Here is a 15,952-nt window from a genome sequence, read left to right on the forward strand (position 1 = left end):
GCTGATGCAGGGCTTGTGCCTGACATCCCGCTTTTTGCTCTCTCAACAAGAGTGGAAATCTATCAGCTGCTGAATTACCTGTTCATACAGCAACTTTAACCCAAACCCTCTTTGAAGCAGGGTCTCAGTCCACTAATCCCCCTGCCTGGTTTATGGGTGGTTGGTAGACCTGCAAACTGCTAGTGGTCATTTGTCTTTGAAAAAGAAATAAAACAAAAAGTGCAATTTTAAGTAATATGGTGTTCTGATTTAGGTTAGAACAGACAGGGATTTCGTTCCTGATTTCTCTTACAAATCAACTAAGTTAGTTGCCTAATTATTGTTCTTAACCTCAAAATATAGTCTGAGAGGCATTTAATTCCCACTAAAATGATTTTGCCTGAAAAATATTCTAAAATATATTGTTTAAATTCAGAGTTTATTCTTGACTTTGGAAACCGTCACAGTCAATTTTACGGCCAACATGGACAATAAGTCCTCGAAGTGCTCGGGAAAAAAAAAATTAACATCCATAATTCCATGACAACTGCTGATGAAGGTCATGTGATATGATCAAAAGCACTAGAACAGCTACAAAGTGGACTTTCAGTTGAGATTGTTACGTTAAACGTTGTTGATTTTTACCGTACTCTAAAAGTTCTTTAATACTTTACTATATATACTTTACTATAATGCTCAGTTCCCACTTGACCATCATGGGCTGCCAATAAAATCTGCAACCAAGAAAGTACTCATATGGTCTAATGTGGTTCAATAGACAAACCACAAATCTCAACTCGCTCTGTAATAAATCCGAAAGATGCTCTGTGCTCACTGGGAGTGAACGGGTGCCCTGGAAGACCCGCCCGCCTCGGATGTGACGGCAGCCAATGGTAACGCACCGTGCGCGGTGGAAGAACGGTCACATCATCATCAGCAGTCGTCCTGCTGAGGACTGCCGTGCGGCTCTGCTCCTGTTCGGGCTCCAAGTCTCGAACACCACCTCTTGTTTTTGTGTTGTGTGTGCCATCGCTTGAACACTAACACATGACTGGAGAACTTAACTGAGAAATTACCAGCTCCAGTTTCACGAGAAGAGCCAAAGACAAGTTGTATACCCACGAAGAGACATGTTTTTCAGAAGGAGAAGACGGACTGCCCGGCTGTCTTTGACTTCCAACCAGCGGTAAAGCTACTTTGATGAGCTAACAAGCTAACTGGGAATGTTTTCCGAAACTAGCCAGTCAGTTAGCTTGCTAGCTAGCTAACGTAAATCGTCTGGAGAAATTCGCCGTATAGAGGCAGCAAAACGGATATAATGATACGTTTTATCTTTCGATACATTCAGTTAAAGAACCGAGGCAACGTCGGAGACCGGGTGTGTTGAATGTTTAGAGCTCCGGTGCCCGCTTGGTAGCCAGTTTCCAGTAACTTAGGGACAATTGTTAACTGTCCAGGCAACAAGTCTGGCAAACAGTGCTGCTTTACACTCTCAAGTTTTTACTCGTTTTTCGCAGTGTTGTTATTAGTGGTCGTACGGGTTTGGTAAACTACAAATACACACAATGTGGTGAAAATGTACGTTTAGTCCAAAGCAAAGGTGACGTTATACGAAGGAAAGTAGGCTGCCAATCAAATCTGGACACTCTCCCTATAGGAGAAACTTTTCCCAGGTAATCGATATACTGTTGACGAGGAGACGAGGTGGATGAACATTATCAGTCGCCCACATGCGTTGGATCAGTTCCCGGACTTGTGAAAGGCATCTGAAGCAGAAGGTGGGAGACGTGAGCGCACAATCCTTGCAGCCCGCGGGAAGATGGCGGAGCGTTCCCGCAGGAGGTGGTGAAGCCAAAACTTGGGGACTTCTTGGATTTATCGCCAGACATCAAATCCTAGATCGTAGTACACATGCAGGCCAAAAAACGGTACTTAATTCTGTTCTCCGCCGGTGCTTGTCTCATTCTGCTGTTTTGTTTTGGGGGGATACAAGTCCCGCTGTCCAGGCGGAGTCCCAGCCGGCGTGATGACCGCAGCCTCACAGGTTATCACCCCGGGGCGCGGTGGCGTCGCTTCCCGGGGGCACTGCAGCCTTACAGCACCTGGGAGCGAGACTGGAGCGACGATCACATCGGACACATATCTCCGAGGCAGAAGAGGGACGCTAACTCAGGCGTTAACTCTGGAAAACGCTGCAGAATGGACTCCTGTTTTGATTTCTCCCGTTGTGAGAGAAATGGATTTAAAGTTTACATCTACCCCCAGCAGAAAGGGGAGAAGATGTCAGAGAGCTATCAGAACATTTTGTCCTCTATTGAAGGGTCCAGGTTCTTCACACTTGACCCAGGACAGGCATGTCTGTTTGTCCTGAGTTTGGACACTCTGGACCGGGACCAGCTTTCACCCCAATATGTGCACAACCTGAAAGCAAAAATCCAGAGCCTTCCTCTGTGGAACGGGGGCAAAAACCACATCATCTTCAACTTATACTCTGGCACCTGGCCAGACTACACAGAAGATCTTGGCTTCGACATCGGCCTCGCCATGTTGGCCAAAGCCAGCATCAGCACGGAGAACTTTCGGCCCAACTTTGATGTTTCCATCCCTCTTTTCTCTAAAGACCACCCTAGGACAGGAGGGGAAAGAGGCTACCTGAAACATAACACCATACCCCCTTATAGGAAATACATGCTTGTTTTCAAGGGGAAGAGGTACCTAACTGGAATAGGTTCAGACACTAGGAATGCTTTATATCATGTTCATAACTCAGAGGATGTAGTCCTCCTCACCACATGTAAGCATGGGAAGGACTGGCAGAAGCATAAGGATGCACGCTGTGATAAAGACAACGCGGAATATGACAAGTGAGTACTATCCAGTTAACTTGACAGCAAGAACGTCTCAGTCCTTTTCATGTCACTCCATACAGTTGATTTATGGGTCTTTGTTGTTGATATTTTTCTGGATGATGCACAGTATCAATACCCATTGGAAGTTTTGTTTCATTTCCATTTTCTCCCGCTCTGTCTTGTCTTTTCATCTTGTCCTAATGTTTTGTCAGTATGGTGGTTTTACATTACATTTGACTGGTTGAACTGACACGGTTATCCATCTGTTATCCACTCTTATCAATGACAAGGTGGGTGTTAAGTGTCAACATTTTGACAGGAAATCTGTTTCTTTCTTGGATTGAAGCTTTGATTTTTCAGGATGGTCTCTGTGACCATGGATAACATTAGTCAACTCCCACAGTTCACACTCACACTCGTCAGAAGTCTGGTCAGGTTCATGTTCTTACAACACTCATTCATTACACTGCTAAGTATTTCAGTTTTCTTGAATTATTGATGTGTTGTTCCCATGCTGTTGTGTATTTTATTCTCTTTTAAGACTTGATGTTATTATGTGGTGCTGTATAAATTTAAGGGTGCTGTTCTATTACTTAGAAACAGGAGCCTTAAGTTTTTTTTATTGTTTGTTTTTTTTAATCATTATACTTCCCAGATATGAGGCGGTGTGATGGGAGTATTTCTAAACTCAGCGTGGCCTTAGGAGAGCCCACTTTTCCCTGATTTGATTCCTTTTCATTTTGCACATTTGATTTACTCAACCGCAATAGAAACATTTCGGCGGACAAATTTGATTTGTCACTTTTAAATAGTTCCCATGTCATATGACTTTATTTACCAAATCACACATCACGGGGCACACATAAGTGGATTTGCTTTAATGTCAGCCACAACAGCTACGATATTAATGTAATTCAATTGATATCCCCATCTGTCTATACAGCCTGCTATTCAGCAGTGGATAAATCTACTACTCTTGCTCTCGACATTTCTTTATATCAGTGTATAATGAGTCCTGACACTCCGTGGCAGAAATTGTCATCCTCTCTCAATATAAAAATGCAACCCCATGGCTGTTACTCATGAAGATGCACACAGGTAACAAGCAATATTGCACAGCTCCACTACCTCGAAAAGTTGCTCTGTGATCATCACCCACACCCATCATCAGTCCTACGGCTAAGCCGTACTGTTTTCTGTGCCCAAATCTGATGAGCAAACTGGCGTCTGTCTCCGTGCTTTGGCCAGTGGGATTCATTTCGTGTCCCCCCAGACTGTGCTGTGTTGTTACTGGTGACTGTATGGCGCTGGGTGTTTGACTGTGGCTCTTTGGAGTGGATTAGCGGGGACAAAGCGCTGGTGCCAGTAAGGGGAAGCCACTCTGGCCCCTGTTTGCTCAGTCATTTCCCAGACAAACCCAACTGCGTGAGCCAGGAATGCCCTGGCCCCAAACCGTGTCCTGTGTGACCCCTCTGTTGTTTGGGGACCTGCTGTGATTGACCCCCATGTCAACTTTTTACTATGTTGTTGTCAATTATTCATTTTGGGTGACAGACCACTTCATTGTATGTTAAGGGGTCTGCTATGAAACCTAGCTGCAAGATGGCTTACAGCGAGAATGAGCGAGAGGTGTTCAAATCATAAACTGCTTCTGATGTGTTTTTTCATATTAGGGTGTCTAATGTGTTTGTTACGCGTCGATCCTCAGAGGATTCTCATGTTTGTGTCTGTCTGTGAAGGTAGGTTTCAGCTTAAGGAGGTTCACTCGTTGGCTCAGCAGAATAACATTCTCCCTATCACTCATAAGACATGAGCTATCTGCTCTCTCTCTCTCTCACTCTCTCACTCTTACTCTGCCTCTTTCTGCCAGCTCACTGCTTGCTGCCAAGCGCTGCCAGGGAGTGATTTCACACAGTTAGATGGGTGGCATCAGAGCCATAACCCAAAGGAAAAATTAATCCTCCTGTCATTAAGTAGCATTGGGGGAAAAGCAGGCTTTGGGTATCTCTCTAGCCCTCGTCAGCTTAGCTTCATTGCAAAGCTACAGTGTGTTCGGTGGTTCTCAGTCAGTACATCCTCAGTAAGCCACATCACTATCAGTCAACAGGCTTTGACTTGATCCCCAGTCCACTACAGAATTCCTGCTAAATTAAATAAAATTAATTTACTGATCCTGACCTTATCTTCTCCTTGTGGTGTTACATCCCTAACATCGAACAAAGTCTGTAACTTACTAAAACAAATACAGATGTCCTGAGCCTTTACTAAGGATTGGTATCAGGGCCAATCTGGGTATATTTTTTAATGGTTCGGTATCGTCTATGATAAAACCGATCAAATACTGATCCTTTCTGTACTGTACTCTACTGTGTTCTGTCCACCTCAGCCTGCTAGTGTTGCAGCTGCCCTTGCACATATTGGGGCATACACGAGAGTGAAACTTAATGGTCTGCACTCCTGTGTGACCATGGCTATGACCATGGTGCGACTTATATCTTGCTGCAACACCTCACTGGTCTGTACAATCCATGATCAGATCCTAATCATGATATAATCCAGTTATCTGAAACCCATCCTAAAGTGTTTGGATCTCCATCTCAACATTATCTGGATGCCTTATCGTCCACATAATTGACAATACATCTTCAGATCACATTTCCAAACAAATTTTCACGGTTTTTGCAGTGAAGTGTAGAGAGTTTGCATTGTGGGCTCAACTGAGTTCTTGCATAGACAAATGGCATAAGATCCACTGTAGTAGTCTTCTGTTGCACTACACCACAAAGTCTGAAATTAAGCAGCAAAGTTTTCATTACAAACACATTTTTCATGTCTTGTGTACATTTAGGAAGCAAAGTGAAGAGTGCATTTCTCAGCCAGATATTTATACATTTTTTATGAGAAGTTTGTTTGGGCCGGATCTGGTAAAAATATCTTGCAGTGTACAGTGATTTTTTTAATAAACCAGTTTGAGGCTATTGGGACTTTTTCCACTTTCGGATCTTTTTGGTGTTTGCAATAATACCTCACTTTCACATTTTACATGTTCATATTATACCTACACTGGACTTTGGTAGATCACCCCAGATGACAGTCTATGTGCAGTTGTAATAGCTGTGATAATCAATCACATTTTATCTCTCCAGATATTTTTTTCTGCTGTGGCTGGTAAATTAAGGATACTCCAGTTATGGTTGGTCTAATGTAATCAGTGTAGATAGTCCTCCAGAAGGTGTTTTGAAACAGATTTACAGTCACTGTGGTATGGGTGCAGCATTTAGCCTTGATCTCTGCATATTGCACACAGCAGAAGTCTTTACAAATGACATCTTCCCTGGTTTTATTTCTGTATTAGGCTTTATTAATTAATTGCATTCTTGGCTCTTGTCACCAGTACAGCGGGCCATGAAAAATCCTATCATTACACTGAGATTTTATTGAGTCTGTTTGGAGTGCAAATTGGGTGGGGTTTTGGCTTTTGGGGAAAATCCAAATGGTTAGCATTATCTCTGACAGGACTGATTCATCATTTCCCAAAAGCTGAATTATTTTCAATTGGTAATCGTACCCAGACCTGTTCTGTTTCCCAGGCCTGGCATCCAGCTGTGCAGGGCTTTCCAAGGGAGTGAGACTGTGAGGGGCCAAAGATGTGGGTGGGACAGTAGTCATGGAAGCCAGTTGCCAAGGAGATCAATATTTGTTCTTAGATGATGACTCGACCTCCAAATGAAAAATGTCTCTGACTTGTACTGTCCTGTAAACAACACAGTAGTTGGAATAAACTACTGAAAATTGGGAAAGTATGAAATGGGCTGAATATCTCCCTCAAGTAAGCAGCTGTGTTTCACACAGATTGAGACTTGAGTTAAGACATCAGCCAATTTGTAAAATGTGTTAAATATTTTAACAGTTGTAGGTGTGCTGAATTTATAATACAGTACCGTATCACTTACATATAGCAATGATCAAACTATCATTTGCACTGTCTTTAGGTAGTATTGAGTTCTTTTCATGATTGTGAGTTTCACTGTCCTGTTATATAGCCCTATGGGTCAGACAGTGCAGTCTGTGGTCTAACTGAGTGGAAGTAATAGTTTCTGTGCCTGGCTGTGGCCCTTTGTGCAACAAATCCCTCTTATCCTCTCCCACTGACAACAAGGAAGTTGTGACAGACTGAATGCAGCCTCTCACCATAATTACCATGTAATGGCCATGTAATTTTTGTGTAATAGTTGAGACTTTATTCTCCAGATGTTGGCTTGGTATGCATCATGGGTTTTTGATGTACTGTGTGAGGACATGTGGGGTCTGTTTGTAGAAGAAATGTCTTAACATGTACATGGTACACTGTCTGACTGACTGTACTGTGTCAGGTGTGATTTTAGTGTGTTTTTGCCAGCGCATAATGTTTATTAACTCTGTTATCCAGTCTTGAGATCTCATGGCTTTTAATAGCTTGTACACTAAAAGTAAAGCAAACAAAACAATCTGCCTTTAACCAGCTTAAGTTCATTACTTATGTCTGTTTGTAGCTCATTTAGTTTCTGTTAGCGGTGATAGGATTTGGGATTCAGGGACAGGACAGGAAAGGAAGTTTTTTTTTTTTCATCCATGCACTCCCTTACTGCTATAATGAATATTTCTTGTGTACATGACACAGACTCTAGCATCTACTTGTACATTACCGAAGTAGGGACAATTAAGTCCAGGGGTATTATTGTATTCTTGCATTGTCAAAAGGTTTCACATTTTGACTGTATCAGCTATGATGCATCAATGTCTTTTGGCTACTTCCTTGTTACTATCTGCATATCTTATTGAAATATCTTGAGATTGATTTGGCATTTTGTTCAATGACTAAAATGTCAAGTGATATATTTCACATATTATGGTGTTTTGCAAGTGAGCTACAGTATGTCTCCACTTCGCTTGTTTACCTGCAGTGTCCCTGCTGTTCCCACTTCACCACACTCTGTCCTTCATACATCTGCACTCAGCCACTGTGTACAAGCCTGTAATACAGCCAAAAGAGAGTAGAAAAAGATACAGCAGGAGGCAGGTCAGATGCAATTTTAACCTCAAACTGAAAGCCCTCTCACAGCTTGTTTCCAATTAAGAGGCCCTGCCAAGCGAGAGAGTATGAGAGGGATAGAGTGAGAGATGAGGGGAGAGACATAGAAGAGTGGGAGACAAACTGAGAGTGAGTTGGAGGGAAAATAGGAACACAAAGAGAGAGTCTGAGAAACTGAAAGATAGAGAGAGAAAGTAAAGGCAAGAGAGAAGCAGAAAAGAAGAAAAACAAATGCCAGTCATCCAGCAGTGAGAGGTGAGTGCAGTAGCTGGCTGGGTGCTGACGTTGGTCTGCTAGGTGTATTTATAGACTTGCAGAGTTTTAATCCTCAGTATTGGCCAAAGCCCCTGGCAGAGGGCTGCTAGCCAACTTGATGCAGGCTTTACCGAGCTCGGGGAAAACGATAATCGTTGGGGGAGGATGGTCGATCTCAGAGTTCCTGCACATTAACTATAAAGTGCCTTTTTTCACAGTCTTGCCTACTGTTTCAACACATGAAATCGGTAGGTTCTTAGTGTACTTGGATAGAGATACTGTTTATTTTGTAACCTTGTTTCTTCTTAAAGCCTGAATATACCCTATTTTTCTATCCTTCTTTTGTTCATAGTGCTTCTAGCCAAGCAAATATAAAAGCCAGTAACGCTGCATTGCACTGGAAAAGGTGCTGAAAGATCACAGAATATAAATTCGTATAGCTCCACTGAAAAAGAGAGGATCTTCACTTTTAACAGTCTACCAGCATCAGAAACATGTTCACAGTACAGTGTTTCCCCTAGGTTGACTGCTTTGGAGCGGCGGGGCGAGGGGGGGTACATTGACTGCCAGTTTGACAACCTACTGCTAAACTTTTCCTCTGCTTGGCTCGTGTTCACGTCATGTTTCTGCCGCTCGCCCTCTGCGCTCGTGCAACTACACACGCACCGCCTTATACTTTAACGGAGTAACGCTACTCTTGCAAAAATACGTAGATGTCCTTTGAAGAACGGAGAAAGTGAGGATGACTAAAAAATCCACAATAACGTAGGGTGTTGCACAGTGTGCGAGAGAAAACCATTAGTTGCTCGTTGACATTAATGATCATCTGAAATTTTAGCAGCAGCGCTCATAATTTTGCAGGGGCGGTGCACTGCTGCTGAACATAGGGGAAAAACTGTAGTAATCTCAATTCTTGAGGTCTCCGTGCGGTATCACTGTCCCTCAGCCCAAAAGTGTAGGTACATTTTGGAGAAGGTAAACATAAGCCCCAGTGGTACCTCAGGTAGAGTTACAGATCCTATAAACATAACACCCTGACACAGAAGCATAGATCACATTTAGGACCCTGACACTGAGCTGACCTCAAAGAACTCGTGCTGGCAAAGGCAGACTGATCAATTGGTTTGCGTTAAGTCATGTCTTGTGGTAAAAGTTGTACTTGAACAAAGCACCAATACTGCAGTTGATGGTAAGACAACATCCAACATACCGTACGTGAATGTTCCCTGTCTATATGAGTGAGAATTATGCAAGAAAAGAGGTAGTTTGTACAATGTATTGTCCAAGCCTCTTGGTAAATCAGATGTGTTTATAGTTGTTGTGAACGGCCACAATCAAAGGCAGAGTGAACAACCAACCGTCGTAGAAAGGGAAAGACGCAGTATCATTTCAGTATGGGATTAACTGTTCACATTTTCAGACAGTCTCACCAGGAAGTGTTGCACTCACTTGTTAAAGGGACAGTTCACCCCAAAATCAAAAATACATATAGTTTTGTGTGGAGTTGTCAACCAGCTATCTTGCGCTTGGTAGACAAGAACAAATGGAAGCAATACAAATCTGATTCACACGGAGCTGAAGAGCTCATCCAAAAGCTCTCTTTCACCAACTGCCTCCATCACTGATTTAGCGTGGCTTAAAGGTCCACACATACAGGCAGACTAGTGCCAACAGTGTTGTGCATATTGCAGGAAGTACAGGTGATGTTTGGCCGCAAGCATTTAACAACAGCCCAGTGTTGCTCAATGGCCGACAGTTGGCTTGGAATTTCACAGCCCATAGCAGCACCTGGCTGGACTGACTGAATTACTTATCTTTTTGTTTTTTCTTTCATCATTTGTCATTGTTACAGTATTCAGATCCATTAAGGCAAGCTAGTAGACCATCGAGCTACTGTATAATAAAGGTGACTGAGGAGATGCAGTGCTCTCATGATGGTGTGTTTTCTCACCAGATTGAATTGAAATGTAGGTTTCATTTTGAGAAACTTTTACACCACTAGTCTAATTTCTGTCTTAAGATAATCACATTGTTCTAGGAGTCGTTATAATATTCAGTCTGCAGGTCATTGTTCCTATTATTATGCAGTGGTTTTGGGTAACTTAATTACAAAAAAGCCTTGCAGTAGACAATTCTGACTTCAGTTTAGACAATGATCCCTTTTTCTGGAAGGGCCCTCCAGTTGCCAGCCTTTCCTACTCAGCTCTGCCAGTAAAGTATCTACGTTTGGCCTCGCTGGAAAGAGTGGAATGATCCAGCAGATGGTGAAGGAGGTTGGTAAACCACAAAACCAGTCCACTTAGATTATATGTTTTCTCTTCATCAACACAGGCCGAGAAATGACACTTACATGACCACACGATAATTTTGGAACAGCCATTGTTTTAAATAGTGTTTCGGATGTGTACGCTGGGCCAGTTAGTGTATGAATGTGAAAGTACTGGTCGTGGAGCAGGTGAAGGTCAACAGTGTGATGTATTGTAGCTTATCAAACAAACAATATTGAAGTGACTGTGCTACATTTTGCAATATACTGTACATATCACCAGTACATTGTGTTGTCAGTTTAATTTATGTTGCTAATTTCACACCTGACGGTGGAATAAATTCAGCATCATTTGACACCTATTCCACCTGCTGTTCATTTCCCCAGGTCTTGTCTCTGAGGATGTAAACAAGTTGAATCCCACACAGGAAAATGCTGGTACAGTCAGCCACTGGCAACAATGAGCTGAGATAAGCTCCTCTGAATGTTTCACATCTTTGTCCGCTGATGTTCATCTTTTGTAATGAAGATGGACAATACAACAGGAAATGTATGTCACTATGACATACTGAGCTTTTTTCATCTTTACCCCTGCAAATCCATTTTTACCATATTTCTTTGTGTTTTCTGTATTTTTTCCTTTGTGAATGGCTTGTTTACATCTAAATGGCTTCTTTGCAAGTAGATTTGTAAGACTGATTTTTTAAAAAAAAATAGTGACACCTTTGAGATATTCTTTTATTATAGCAAAAGCAAACAAAGTACGTGGATTAGGTTCACCAGAAGATGTGCATAGTGGATCTCCTGGCTACTGTGTAAGAGAGATTTATTCAGCCTATAGTTCTGATGGCCCATAGCCTTGAGTTGTGGGGCTGAGGTAGATGGATAATGCACTGTTTCCTATAGAGTGTTGGGATTATAAACTGCTCATTTACAGAGCTTATGGTAAGTGATAGCCAAGGAAACAAATACAGGAAAGCGGATAAGTGAGCAGCCAGGATATCACATGTCCTGCATTCAACATAATCATGTCACGTCTGCTGTTACAGCTCTCTGATGTGCATGTAGATTTTATAGCCTTTCTGCCTGTGAATAGTGTGATTTTATAAAGTGCTTCATTCGCTTGAATGGGTTTTAACTGCTCTTGCACTCTCTTAGGAGGCTAGCTGTTCAGGACAGAGGGCAATGCCATTTGTTTGCCATGCTCCCTCTCTATCTCGGCTCCTGTCCTGACAGGATGATGTATGTCTTATCCTTGGCAGCCGTGTCCAGGTGATGTATTTCACTTGGAATGCTGGGAGAGTGAAATAAGGAAAGGGATCACCATGTGCCAAGCACAGAGTGTGGTCCATTGCAGGAGGAGCTTTTCTGTCATCATGTGGAGGCGCATATCACCATTTCCATGCTCCCTGACAGATGTGATAGAGTTGCACTGGATGAAACAGTAAGGCAGAATGTAGGAAGTGCTGCCAAACAAACAGATCTGAGAGGGTTCGGGTGTTGAAAAAGTGAAACTAAAGTGGTAATGAAACACAAGCAGCGCCTAATGGTGATTGAGATGATGAGGGTGACGTTCATGAAGGGTAGTAACAGATAATTGATGTAAAATCCATTTTTATGGTTTTGACACTGGGGCCTGATTGGAGAGGGTTTTGCCAGACCTCAGGCGGCATTTTTTTCTTCCAAGACTTTGGTATATTTACTTAAAGGAAAAATTCACTGCTGTGAATATGATGATTTCTTAAAACTAGGTCACCTATGTACTAGAAATGTGCAATTATTTTTGAAATTGGTGCCTATGGCTAAAGAAAACTGAGAAAAAGGCTGTAGAACCATACCGCAGGGAGGATCCTACAACAACCGGAATGCATCGTGTGCATCTCGTCCAATGAGCTTCCAGTGAGCTACTCACGGTGTGTTTATGAGCAGCCGGTTATCAAAGACAAAGTGAGCAGCGTTGTGTATCTTTACTGAGGTTTAATCAACAAAACATTCTTTCTCATTGAGTCTGGATATGTCGTACTGGTGTTTCTAATCTGACCATGGTTTCTTTTACCTATTTTGGACGATGATGAGCAGGACCGGATTGTGCTCAAAACTGGATGCAGCCACAAGTTTCAAGTAACACAGTCACTGCTGTGCTGTTCTGTATTCAGGGTTGGCAAAGTTCGATATAATATTCTTTTAGAAGACAAACTCAGGTTTACCAAAGCACCACAAAGTTTGTTGTAGAGCAAAGTTTTCAGTCTGTCTCCATTCTTCCTGATGATCCTCACATATTCAGCCTTGTATCATGAAACTAGTTTTCTTCCAAATATACTGATATTTTTAAGTGTTTAATAGTATTGTATTTTAGTGTCTGCTTTTCTCTATCGCTGGTGTAACATGGTAGCCAGGAGGGTATTGGGAGACCCACCTCTGACCGTCTTGAAGGCACCACTACTGAAGGAGAAGAATGAGGAAATGTAGCTTGTAGTTTAATGCAGATCTCCAAAGTCTGCTGGATGATGCATTTTGCATCACCCAGCGGACTTTTGGCAGCAAATGAGTGGGGTGCTCTGGTTGCAGGCAACATAGAGGGAAGTTAAACATTGTTAATTTGCATATACTACCCACTTTGTAGAGATACAATGCTGGTGGAAAATCGGCAGAGTTTCCCCTTGAGCATCAAAGCTGCTGTTGTACTAGAGTATTGATGGTGGGTGTAGGTGTAGCCTGCTCTCTGGTCCACCTCAAAACCATTGGGTGCAGTCTGTTTCCATCTAACTTTGGTGCAGTCCCATGAAGTGAACAATGTGATTGGTTGAATGTGCCACAAAAAAAAGAAAGAAGAGGAAAGCACCTGAATCTAGACTCAAGTATGTGGACCAAATCTGAAAGTGACATGGTATGGAATAAAAAAAGGAGAAAAGAAATGGCAAGTTGATTTAAAAATAAATATTTGATAGATATCACTACCAAAGTCATCTAAAGCATCTAAGGACACAGATCAAACTTCCTGGAACTGACTCATCGTACAGCAAGCCAGTGTTAGCGTGACCCCTGAAGCACATTTACAGTCTTTTCAAACACTCAGATAAGTTGCTTGCTCGGCATGACAGGGACTTTCTCAATTATCCCTCATGTACAATGAAATATGTTATGAAAGCTACATGCAGAATTAAGCAGCACTCTAAAACCAAGGCCAGCCAAATCCTATGGGTTTTTAATCCTTCAGTCACTGTGGAGAGGAGAGCTGCCAGGCACACAGATATGGAGTCTCTCAATGTCTATGACTCTTGAATCAGTGCCACAAAATATTTTTTAATATTTCATGAATTATATTTGGAATTGAGAAGAAGGGGATTATGGTACAATAACAAATAGCCTTAGTATTCCTTCTCGGAGATTTGGAGAGAGGAAATGACTGACTTATCATGAAGAGCTGGACCTCATGAGTGTGATTGTCCTTGCGTCTCCTCAAAGGTACTTTGGCAATATGTCATCATCACCATGTGGGACCATGTTGTGCCGTTATAATGCAACCACTCTGGAAATATTACCAGCCACCATGTTGCGAGGCTTGGCTGGGTAGTGACTCGGATCATCAGATAAAACTGGCATACAAACACACATTCAGATATGCTATCTACCCCTGTCCTCTTTGGACTCCAGTCTGTGAGATAAGGGCTTCAACTGGCACTGTGAGGAAAGGGAAGCTCCAGTACACATGATGATAACCCTGAGTGTGTGATAGTCTGTAAGTCTTCCGTAAAATGGTGGCCTAATTCAACATGTTCTTTGTCGCAGTCCTTAACAGATAAAGTGGCCATTTAGACTGACAATAATGTAAAATTGTTCAAATCACGTCAAGAAGAAAAGCTAGTTGAATGCGGGCAAAATGGGGAAATAGGTGGCGAACAAATTAATATTGACAGAGACTCAAAGCAACTGTTTCCTTTGCAAACTAGTTTCTGTTTTTATCAAATCTGCTGTAATTAAAGCTGAAATGACGTAGGCTATGATTTTGTGCCTGTTGGCTAAGCTTCATACACTTGGTGCCTTTTCTCACTCTGGTGAAATCTGCGACTTCCCCTTGTGAGGTCACAACCAGAGGGCAAGGCAGGAAGTGTTGTCTTTGATCTTTCCTGCTGTTCAAACTAATTACCTGCCTGCAGCAGCAAGTAATGCTGTCCATGGAATTCATTAACAGATGATGAAGCTTTGTTCTGGGCCAGTGTGTCCGAGAGGATACAGAGGAATTCATTTGACTCACAGAGCTATTTGTTGAGCAGTCAACACTCCTTTCTGAGATCAGGTTAACTTGTCCTTGTCTGTAACATTGAGAGGCTAGTGATGATGTGCAGCTGCATTTCCTCTTCCAGTGTGATACCCTACCTAATAATTGTGTTTTTCTTTTTTTGAAAGGTCTTGCCATCCCATTGAACTCTAAATATTCCTTGAGATGCTTTTGTCAGCTTTACAAAACTGACCAAAGTGGAAAGAATGGATTGATATTTTTGATATTGAATGAGACTACATGTCTCATTCAATATCAGGTCAGTTCAGCTCACTAGCTATTCATCCGTTGGATTGACTTCATATCAACAGGACATCACGTAGCTTCAAATCACTTTGTTCTTGCACTGTCTTTTTCCATGAAATAGACTGTGAGTATCTTAGTCATGAAGAATATTAACTGCAATTGACTATGACAGATGTTTACAGTCTTTTTGACAGTTGAAGCGTGGCTGTTCAAAAGAGGTTGTGACTCAGCATTGTGTACATGCTAACATTTTAGACGTGGTGTGTATATCCTGGTGAATAAGAGGTGATGGGTGAGACAGGTGAGGCTAATGTTTTAAGTGACTCACAGTAATTATGACCCTTGTCAAACCACCAATTCATCCTCCCCTTGCCCTCTTCTTGACCTCAAGTGGTTATTGGCGGCTGACAGTATAACCATTTTACATGTTTTTGGCTGGCAGTTTTGGTTTACTGAGTACTATACAGTTTTATGTTGTCCCCTTACTTTCATATGTTTTGCATTTTTTAGTCAATGTAATGATATGAAAATGTTTTAAGACTGTATCTTACTCAGTATTAGGTTCTCATTTAGTGTCAGTAATATACAGTAGATGGTGTAGGTGTAGGTGTCGGTGTGGGTGTGTGTGTGGTGTATCATGGTATCAGAGTAGGATTAGGTGACCCTCCCCCACTGTCATCACATTAGTGGGTGAGGATTTATTAGATGGGTTAGAACCTGAGGGGTGGTAGGCAGTGGCGTATGGCAAAGCTGGCCCTGCATTCAGTCTTAATGAGAACGACCATGGTCCACAGGTGCAGGTTATGGCTAGCTTAACATGCCTGTAGGTATTAGCAGTTGCTAGTAGCTAAAGCTATCTGTATTTAACCTGTATGCAGCCACAGCGGGGCTTTGGTGTCGGCAGCTGAGTGACAACACACCTGAATCATTTCACATAAACAACTCACCTTCAGACAAACCCGACAATAAAATTGCAAGTACCATGAGCTTCAACATCGCTGAAGCAA

The 15,952-nt window shown here is 42.2% G+C and overlaps 1 protein-coding gene across 1 annotated transcript in view; it reads left to right on the forward strand.

The window, feature by feature from the left end:
• Positions 1–783: 783 nt before the first annotated feature.
• Positions 784–15,952, forward strand: part of LOC122987041 (exostosin-1a-like) — a 41,176-nt gene continuing 26,007 nt past the window's right edge. Inside the window, exon 1 of the mRNA XM_044358649.1 lies at positions 784–2,843. Within this exon, the coding sequence (XP_044214584.1) occupies positions 1,891–2,843 (953 nt within the window). The 5' untranslated portion in view covers positions 784–1,890. The remainder of the gene's footprint in view (positions 2,844–15,952) is intronic.

This window comes from Thunnus albacares, chromosome 8, assembly GCF_914725855.1.
Source record: "Thunnus albacares chromosome 8, fThuAlb1.1, whole genome shotgun sequence".
In the NCBI taxonomy this organism is placed as follows: Eukaryota; Metazoa; Chordata; class Actinopteri; order Scombriformes; family Scombridae; genus Thunnus; species Thunnus albacares.